The sequence below is a fragment of the Ascidia mentula genome, chromosome 2 (assembly GCF_947561715.1).
Source record: "Ascidia mentula chromosome 2, kaAscMent1.1, whole genome shotgun sequence".
Taxonomy (NCBI): Eukaryota; Metazoa; Chordata; class Ascidiacea; order Phlebobranchia; family Ascidiidae; genus Ascidia; species Ascidia mentula.
Genome location: NC_138567.1, coordinates 10,091,809 through 10,102,081, shown reverse-complemented (window position 1 = coordinate 10,102,081; position 10,273 = coordinate 10,091,809). Strand labels below are relative to the sequence as shown.

Genomic DNA, 10,273 nt, shown 5'->3' with positions numbered 1-10,273 from the left:
CGTGTGTGTGATGTGTATGCGTAAGTGCGCTGTACTGTCTATTAGTAGCAGCGCGGCAGCGCATAAATTGGATTACAGTTTGTAGTTCGGATTAATGAAATGATCGCCAGTTTATACTGGTAATCCAATTTGCAAACTTAATCACCTATCCATCATATGTAAACCTTCTGTGATTTGAGGCTATGATCGTTGGGCAAAGACTAATGTGTATGCGTGCCTGCATATGATTAATTGGTTATTATAATATTAGGTTGCCAGTGTGTAGACAGTCCCATAGGCCTTACCATTATCTTACTGTGGTAGTATAAACTTTGAGCTCTTTTTCTGTGTATGTTTGTAAAGTCCAGTATATTTTTGCAACATGTGTTGTTTGGTGTCAGGTGGTGTTGCCAGTTTTTAACATGAGTAGTTGGAAGTAGGGCTGTAAGTTTGTGACCATGCGCAGGTATCAAGAACTAACCCTTATAATTGGAGTAATATTATGGTGTACCACAGTGCTGTACTTGTACAGAAGTCAAGACACAGTGTAAGTAAGACAAGCTCTGCTTGGTTTGATTGTAATGCAATGACTTCATTTGTAAAAATTAATGTCCTGCAGGGCTATGACAAGAGAAAATCAGCATGAGTTGGACAGAGCATTTTCCACAATGAACGAACTGCAGAAGCAAAACATGCAACTGCAAAAGATTGTTTCCCAAATAAGGTACATATATCTGTATATTTCTACTTGACCATGTTGTTACTTTTTTACCATTTTGCGAATAATTACCCACATATGTATTTCAGCATGTTAAAAGTTGGCAACGCCAGCTCAGAGCAAAGTGCCAAACTGTTGATGGAAATGAGGTCACAGCTGAAGAACTGCCAGGGCAACACAGATCCTGCAAGAGGCAATTCTGCTGCTGTTGGTGAGTTGTTACCTAGGTAGTAAGACTGAGCAACAGGCGATTGTCCCATGTTGATCGCCCAAAGTACATAAAGCATGACTTGAATAATTAATGCCATGGGTTTGAAATATTGATGTGCAATTTGGTTCTTGAAATACGTATAATTCTTTGAGAACCAGAACACTATACTTGCTTCAATTATATATTCGTGCCAACTTTTAATTTACAAGTAAACCAACAGCACAATTTTATCTGCTTTTTTTCATTTTTACTTGAGAAAATAAATTTGCATTTATGAAATCTCATTTCAGACAGTAAAGTACCAAGTAAAGACCATGAGGTTTTAAGAAGAAGAGTACACAATGGGGTTGTGGAACTCCTGTACTCCATTGAAACAGAATTAAAACATATAAAGCAATCTGGCTCCCCAGAGAGCAACATGAAAGGACCCATTTCGCGCTTGAGCATGCAACAAAGGTAAAACCCCACATGCTTTGACTGAAATTTCTTTCCTTATACCTTGTCATATGAAAAACAACGGCAGACTTTAAAACTTTGTTTCTCAAAAATTAGGACCATATTAATTAATTTGGAGGACCTAGACAAATTGAACAATGATTGGAAGCAGAAAGAATCCAAGGAGCTTCAAGATTTAGTCAGAAAGAGGATGGAATACATACAGGTGCAGTATAAAGCTAAATGCAAACATGTGTTTTTAGTGTTTGGCCTTGGATGGACTGTTGATTAATTACTCTCCCTCGAGAATTGGTTAATCTGAAATAATGAGTGGAGCCCTCTTGGTCATATCCCTGGGCGATACTGATTTCTGTCCAATTTGCAACTAATTGATAACCATGAGAATTGCACCCAAGCAACTTGTGTCTGCAGTTTGTAAACACTGTATGTGCAATAAGTGCAAGACACACATGCAGATTGTATTAAACCGCCAACCCCTTGTCAACTGTCGATTGTCGACATTGAGAAAATTTGTTTATAGCCTCCATGGCCAAATTGTCTGGTTTTTGTCAACAAACAAGTTCCATTGCCACATCAGACGAATCTTTGATATTTGCACTGCTATCTCTCGTTTTACGAACCTTGGTAAATTACTAACCCTAAAACTGTTCTTACAAACAATTGGCGGCGCCGCGGCGTTATAGATGAATTGTACAATTGCCACGTTAGTCCCCAGCGATAATGAAGGACTTCCTTTGCTAGGATATCGTGATATACATGCGTGTTATGCGGGCGAAGAACCTGTCCCTTTGGGGGATTGGTGATTTACTGTGGTTTTGTTAGCAATGTTGGGTTACGTGTGTGTTGTGATATGGGACTGTGTAGCTGAATAGGGCTAAGTTTAATAGCTGTGTTTCGCGTACTTTATGCCAAGAAATTCATTTGCAACCAATTGTATCTCACCTTAATTGTGTCAATTACCCGTATATCGATATAGCCTAGCTGTCTATTTCACATTTGTCAATTACTTTTGCGATGACATTTTCATCTGAAACAATGCCCACATGTTATGAAGTATGGTTAGAATTTCTATATTCGAACCGTTTTTTTTTTTAAAAAGAAGATTTTATGCGCGAAGTAACATTTACTTGTACTTCTCCTAACCAAACAACAATGCACTACTTCGCACTTGCCCAAGCACTTGACATTTACACGTAACAGTATAATGTAACACCAAAAACTGTGACATTTGGTTTCGGTTTTGCCACCTTTTTTATTGTATAGTACCAACTTAGTGGGAAAACGTAAAAATTCAAACAAGTTTGGTCACTTAGCGCTCCATCAAAAAGTCAAAAGGCCATAAGACCAAACGGGCTAACTATACCCACTACCCCTTGCGAAATTCGTTATCTTTTTTAACGTGTTTGTTGTCTTTCGTCACCACGTGTGTTTTATTCTCTAAAGAAGCTTAGTCGTTAAAAAAATGTATATTATGTTGTTTCTCACCAAAAGAACGAGCATTAAATTCGTAATATATCATGTCTTCATACGCACAGAATCCCAAAGACTGTGGAAAGGCCAAACAGCTCCTCTGCAGACTTAACAAGGGATGCGGGTTCGGATGCCAAATCCACCACCTCACATATTGCTTCATGATCGCGTACGGCACGGAACGTACCCTGATAGTAGATTCCCAGAACTGGAGATATGAACCTGGAGGGTGGGAGATCGTGTTCCAACCAGCAAGCACCACTTGCACCAAAGCTTCAGGCACTGCAGTAACGTGGAAAGGTACGTTGTGTTGTGGCAAGCTTATGAGACCACGTTAATGTTGAAGTCGCGTAGTACAGATTCTATTGATGGAGTAATGTATGCGAAAGAAGGTTCCGGCAGTGCTCCAGCTCGAGGCATTTTATTACTTGTCACAGTCTTAGATGCTGTCAAAAACCTACATACATTGCCCAATATGTGAAACCACTAATATGCTTTAGTGATTACAGATGTGTTTGCCATAACTCCAAATACATCTGTAAGGCATTAACCAAAAATGCGGGTCCATTTGTCCTATAAACGCCGATAGAAAATGTTTTGCAACAATGGCAGAATGGAAATCAATTTCCTCTCGGTTAAATGCATTAAAAGTCGACGGACGAACACCGCAGAGTTTTCCTGTCGCATCCTGTGCTCAATGTCGCCGATTGACGGAAATCGATAAACCGCTAATGGTTACAAATGGCGCCTTTAACAAATCGACTTTTGCTCTTTCCGGCTCTTGTTTTTGCCTTTTGGAATAGCTCGACGGCCGTCATGTAAAATTGCCACCGTCTGCTCTTTAATTCGCAACAAGACGCGGTCGAAATCAGTGCGCGATTGAAAAAAAATCAAAGCGTTGACTCGCCCTTGTTAATGTGATCCAATATTAAAATTTATCGTTTTGCCAATGGGCTGAGGCTTCGCAGAATTTCTGACCACAGAATAAAGGCGGCGAAACCTTTCTTTGGAACTAAAAGGTTACCTTTAATCAGTTCAGCCAAAACTGTCTACTGCGATTCTCGTCTGCGAACCACAACGCAGTTGTCAGCCCGTGTATATGTATAATTGGCCATTATAAAACAATGGATTGATCTCTTCATGTTGATATACGAACCGAGTGACGTATATGACGTTCAACTGTGACGTAAACAATCATATCGTATATTACGTTGTGGCGCGTATCAACCTAAAACACATGGCTGCATCAGCTGCTTGTCGCCGGCGTGTTGCTGCAAATCGCTTCCACTGTGAGTCACCTTACCGGTTGTTGTTATTCAACCGTTTAAGGCGCGATTGGAAGGCGACCGGAAGGGTCGAATTGTTTGCGTCGCCATTTAACGTCGACAAATCGATTGTTCTTATTCGGTGTTGCCAGGGAACTATTTAACTGTTCTTGTGGTGAACCTTAAGTTCCTCTCGTTCCTGACGCAGGAACGCTGCCACCGTATGTGGCGTTAAATTGCGCCAGTGATTACACGCTTTATGGGGCGTGGAATTGGGGGTATTGTATGGGCGATTATGACCAAAACCACGTTATCGGAATGATCAAAGAATAAGGAGTTCGTTTCTGTTTGTGTTTGACCATTAGCTATTCAAACTGCACGTTGCAAAATTTATTTTTTACTAATTTTCAACGCGACAGAATAGTTTAAAATAACCTTTGTCAAAATTTCGATTATGTTACATCACTGCAAGGAAAGACATTTTGAACATTAAAGGTAGTCGAACAAACAGAACACGAAAAACTACATAAAATTATGACAAAACTACGCATTTTGTTGTAATATGGTTGTCTCTAACGGTCACAAACACTATTGGGCGTATTATGAACGTTAAAAAATCACCGTCTGTTTACTGAGGGTTGGTCATGAGGACGCTTGGGATTTTCTGTTGCTTCAGCGGCGGCAAAACGGTTCGATGTCACTGCGATGAAGTAATGCGTATTGATTGGTTGACCTAATCCGCTCCTGTGCACCAGATCTAATCTTGCTAAGCGACCGCGTTGCATCTGCCCGTCACGCCGATCCCAAACCGAATCCGTTTCGCATTTTGCAAACCTCGTTGAACACGCAAGATTACAAACGGCGCGTGCGGCCCAAAGGTACCGCTCCCACAAAATATACACACATGTATATGCACTTCGTTGTATAAATTGAGAACTCGTATTATGTGGTTAAGTGTTGAAGAAAAAAGTGTTTTGAGGTATGGAAAATGACGATATGTTTACATATAACGACTACAAGCAATTTGGGGGGGATTTAAAGGTGTATAAAACTGCAATATGTTGATGATTTTGGCAAAAGAAATGTTTGTCGTGTAATTGTAAAAGAGTATGCGTCCTTGGTGACATATGTAGTAAAGAAGCCAATTTACCGTTCTCTTAATGCAAAGTTGTGTCTACTGATCATGGAATTACGTCACGATCTTTGCAATGATTGATTGATTGCAGTGTCAGTGCGTCTGATGCTGCAAATACGTGGCCGTGATTTTCAGGATGCACGAATGTTTCTTAATCTGCAACCACGTTTCGAGACTTCTTCAGTGTACAGAGAAAACGTTAATTGTTGATTTTGTAACGTAATCTGTAATTTTAAATTCGGTAGAAATCCCCAACATTCTTCCATCGCATTTCCAGCGAAAATAATCGCCAATCAAGAAAGAAATGGCGGTTTGTTGCAACATCTGATATTTCGGTATATTTTGCCAGGCGAAGAGCAATCCAAAAACGACCAGGTCGTCTTGCTTCCCATCGTCGACGGCCTCCCCAACAGACCACCCTACATGCCGTTAGGCATTCCAGAGGACCTTGCTCCCAGGTTGTTCCGACTTCACGGTGACCCGTCAGTTTGGTGGGTGGGTCAGTTCATGAGGTATTTGCTGCGACCTCAGAAATGGCTCGAAGACGATATTGCCAAAGTAGAAAGAGAATTCGGTTTCAAGAGTCCAGTAGTTGGGTGAGTTACTGATTGAATTGTTACGGCCTTCAGTGTTTGTCTGCGGATTTCTCCAAAATGTTGGTTTGTGTTTTTTCTCAGATAGTTTATTGTTCTATCGTTGCCTTTAATCCAAAACTTCTAAAACTTGGATATCGAGTGCAATATTCGTTTTAACGCTCACAATTGCGGAACCAATCTTAAGCAACCTTAATGTTGCATCATAATGTTGACATGCAAACACACAAGAAACATATTCATATATTGGCATAGATCACGCGCCTACGTAATTACTTTGGACGTATAAAATTGTCCTATTTGCATGTACAGGTGTAAGTGCATGCATATATGTGGCTTGTATACATTTAGATTATGAGAGACGCTTAGAGTTTCCTATGTAAGTAAGGCATGTCTGCAGTTTCAAAAGAGGATAATATATCGCTCTCATTAATTATGAACGCAAAGTATTCCCGTCGAAGAATTTCGTCGCTGAAATTGCTGAGTTCGTATTATTGGCTATTGGCATTTGCGGACGCATGCAAAATGCATGAAGGAAGTTCAGTCTGATCGAGTATAATTATGTACTTCTGGTTCATATTCGTGGCATCACAAGGACATTTTTTTAATTATCGTGAAACACTAATCATTATCTCGATTCAAAACTAAGGGAGTAGTTAAGGATGTTTTGTATTTTGTTCTAAAGAACACTATCTGTCCAATAAAACATCAAAGTGCAGTCCGGCAAATATATACCTTCCATATCCTTTTGCACAGGATATCATAAAAGTGTACATCTTTGTGTTCAGAATACAGGTGCGGCGAACGGACAAGGTTGGAACCGAAGCAGCTTTCCACGGTATCGAAGAATACATGAAACACGTGGTTGAGTGGTTCGATAAATACGACATGCGTCTTTCGCGCGACAAAACGGCCAAGAAAGCCGTTCGCCGGGTCTACATCGCCACCGACGAACCTGCTGTTCTGCCTGAAGCCAAGGAAAAGTAAGTTGGGTGACGTTTTTCTTTGCTTCCGCAACAGGGAGTTGCATACATATATATCAGTTTTGTTACCAGAAAAAGGAACTAAAAAAATCTTAATTTTCAAACTCACTTATTTGTTGAAGCAATTTGTTGTTAATGGCATGAGACAGAACACTTCGTATTTTTCACAATAAGCTACATTTGGACGCCTGGGAAACAAAACGTTACCATAGATTTTAACAATCTCCCTCGTGTAGCTTTTTAAACACGCGCTCCGTTTAACATCAATTTCTACAAAACATCCTCTTTCCTGGTCACGGGATATCCCCCAAATGTAATTGCCATCGCTAATCAATACTTGTGTAGTCAGTCAAATATCGCAGTCCGTCGCTCCATCAACGTCAACTTGTTTACTCTCGTTCCAGATTCCCTGATTACGTGTTCATAAGCGACCAGTCGATCTCGCAGTCGGCCCAGTTGTCCAGCCGATACACGAAAGCGAGTTTGCGAGGTGTGATTCTCGACATTTTCTTTCTCTCAAAGTGCGACTACCTCGTTTGCACATTTTCCTCACAGGTGACCTTTGACCTCTTATTATTTGTCACTAAACCTTAGGAGAAATTTAGTCTAATTGAATCATTTTTTCGAGAACTGACCTTCTGGCAAAAACTAACGTAGACTTAATTCAACTTACATTTTGCTTATCATCCTTCAAGTTCCAGTGTTGTGTGGTTACGTTTGTTTGTTTTAACGATACTAGCACTTCCGTTAAAACAACGCTAATTGTTGCCGAATATGATTGTCTGTAATGGTTTTTGTTAACTTTTTCTATAACGGAAAAAAAATCTGTGTGAGAAACAAACTATTAAATTATTTTGTTAAAAAAGGATAAGGAAAGTAAAATCCAGTCGCCGTGCCAGGGTCAATATGACAAACACCTTCAACGTATGCCTTCTCCCACGAATGACCCATTACATACGCGATATTTCCAAATAACCATTGTTCAATTCTTTTTTTTTATCTGAACTAAATGGCCGGCTAAGGTTGACGTTATGATCAATAACTGGCCTCATCCACAACCTCGGGTCGCCGCCAATCCAACTAATGCCTCTCTTGCGGTGGCTTCATTTCCTTTCCTCGGCACAACGCCCAATATAATCTGACGGACTCTGGTCCCATAGATTTTTTTTGGTCTAGTTGCGCACTAATGTATTGCTGCCTTGTTAATTCTTGTCTACACTTGCTCTCAATTATAGAGGTTAATACTTTCGTTTCCAGATGTGCTCCAGTGGTATATTGTGACCACTAATAATGTTATAAAAGCTCTCCAAATATTACCTATACAATTTCGTGATATGTTGGACAGGGCCTATTATATTTCCGGGACAGAAAATTGCTTTGTAAATAACACATCCAGTATTTAGTTATCCCTGGAAAACAAACTAACCAAGCCCTCGTAAAAACAACCTTGGTTCTATAAAACGACAACTCGTTGCTTATACAAAGTTTGACAATGCCCCATAACAAGCCACGACCTTTTTCTCAGGTGTGTCGTGTCGCCTACGAACTCATGCAAACTCTCCATCCCGATGCCTCAGCGCTCTTCCACTCTCTAGACGATATCTACTACTACGGCGGGCAAACCGGCCACGAACAACGAGCTGTTTTCCCGCATAAACCTCGCTCCGGTGAGCTCGAACTGGAGGTAGGCGACGTAGTTGGCATAGCAGGAAACCATTGGGACGGACAGTCCAAAGGCTCAAACCGCCGCACCGGACAGGTCGGCTTGTACCCCTCTTACAAAATGGAAGAGATTATCAGACTGGTTAAATACCCTACTTACCCCGAAGCTGACGCAGCCAAGAGGTAGTGATTTTCCCGGTGAAAGCGACTATAGGAAAAAAGTGTCTTCTGGGCCGTTTGAATTTCAAGCTCCTTTGGTGACACCTTGCGTCTCGGGAACTGCTTTGTGCCCCCACAACAGAGGGCACGTCGGTGATTATTGCAACAGTTAATGCCTTCGTTTCAGCAAATCTCTGTACTTCAACATGTGTTTGTACTTCTTCAAGTAGTTAGTTTTGCGCCCAGCTTGCATCTTACTGTGTTTTTATCTGGTCAAGTCTTCACAATCCTGCAGTCTTCAGTTTCAGAACGCAAACCTTCAAAGAACAATTAATGAGATTCGTTGCTACTCGAGTTGTCCAAGGTTCAAGTGTCGCTGTTTCCGTGGTTGAACGACCTGATCCTTTTTTAGATTTCCACCTTTTATTCAGGAGCAAATGTAGCAGTTTGCTGCTTTTTAGGCAACCTTTTCATAATTTCCCGTGATCACGACCAGTTTATCTTTGTTTTGTCTTTCAATCGTGCATTTATAATCAGATTTTACGACTGTTCCTATCTTGTACTTTCGCCCGTTAATGAATTTTCACCTTTTTTAATTGTGTTTTTGCCCTATCGCTTTTATTTGACTCGTTGATCAGTTATTTTTTAGCAAATTGAGCGCATGGAAAAGAATTCAGAGATTCACATTTCGCGTTAAAGTATTTACAAACAAACCTATTTCGGGCATTTGGAAGCAATCGCATTCCCGTTTGTTTTGAAGCAAAAGTCACGATTCCCTTCACACGTTACGGTAACAACACAAACTTTTTAGTCATTGTGCTTCTCGATCCTATTGTGAATAACTGGACATTACCTCAGCAAAGGTATTATTTACCCGATACAGCGCACAACACTATTACCGCCAGAGGTCGCTGGCGAGTTTTTGCGGCATCATTCTTGTGTATTCTCATCGCCGACCTTTTTCGTAAACGCGCACATCAAAATGTTCGTTTTTACATGTTGGGACTTCTCGGCCGCAGCCCTCCCGCTGTGTAAACTTTATTCAACTCTCCTGATCAAAGGGGGTGTGCAACTTCACAATAAGACGTAAATCCTGTGTATTGTAAACATGTATTGGGTTCGTATAGCGTGGTTTTTGAAACTACACCGGGAATCTACAGCAAACACCACATATTCAAGTCTTCGATGGCTGATATTAATCGTTTGCATATGACTTCCGGCACGTCATGTCAGTCGTTGTTCCTTCGCTACTATGCACTTTTGCTTCTATTCAGTTGATCGCGTCTCACTTTCACTGGCGCCTCCCTCGAAAAGTTGCTGTTGTGATCGGCGCGAATAAAAATCTGGAATCAGTTTCGATTGGTTTATTTTCTCTGAATTTCTTCGACCATAAGGAGTATTTGGTTCACCAATAAGTTTGTTGCATAAACATTGCAGTGCTTTTTTGAAATTTGTAGGATCGAAAAAAAAGGTTCAAGGTGACTCTATGTCAGACATAGGCAAAGTGCGGTCTTTCAACCTGGCCCGCCAGGGGTTGGTATAAATTAGTGTCACTTAAAAAATTTTGAACATGAAGAAGGAACACATTTTTGTCTAAAAAAAGTTTGCCCAATTTGACTCTACATGGATAGGACGAAAAGGT

General features: G+C 40.7%; 1 protein-coding gene across 1 annotated transcript; it reads left to right on the top strand.

The window, feature by feature from the left end:
• The first annotated feature begins 386 nt into the window (after nucleotides 1–386).
• Nucleotides 387–9,977, top strand: LOC145888431 (alpha-(1,6)-fucosyltransferase-like). The gene is made up of 10 exons (XM_082979178.1): nucleotides 387–526; nucleotides 599–703; nucleotides 787–908; nucleotides 1,199–1,364; nucleotides 1,461–1,569; nucleotides 2,900–3,134; nucleotides 5,584–5,830; nucleotides 6,616–6,810; nucleotides 7,215–7,365; nucleotides 8,336–9,977. Exons 1-10 carry the CDS (start codon nucleotides 438–440, stop codon nucleotides 8,657–8,659), a joined length of 1,743 nt encoding a protein of 580 aa, XP_082835304.1. The 5' UTR covers nucleotides 387–437; the 3' UTR covers nucleotides 8,660–9,977.
• Nucleotides 9,978–10,273: the final 296 nt, after the last annotated feature.

Coding starts and splice junctions, on each gene's coding strand:
- LOC145888431 (XM_082979178.1), top strand. CDS start 438: ATGCGCAGGTATCAAGAACTAACCCTTATAATTGGAGTAATATTATGG. Junction 909..1,198: donor AGGCAATTCTGCTGCTGTTG/GTGAGTTGTTAC, acceptor ATCTCATTTCAG/ACAGTAAAGTACCAAGTAAA. Junction 1,570..2,899: donor AGAGGATGGAATACATACAG/GTGCAGTATAAA, acceptor TCATACGCACAG/AATCCCAAAGACTGTGGAAA.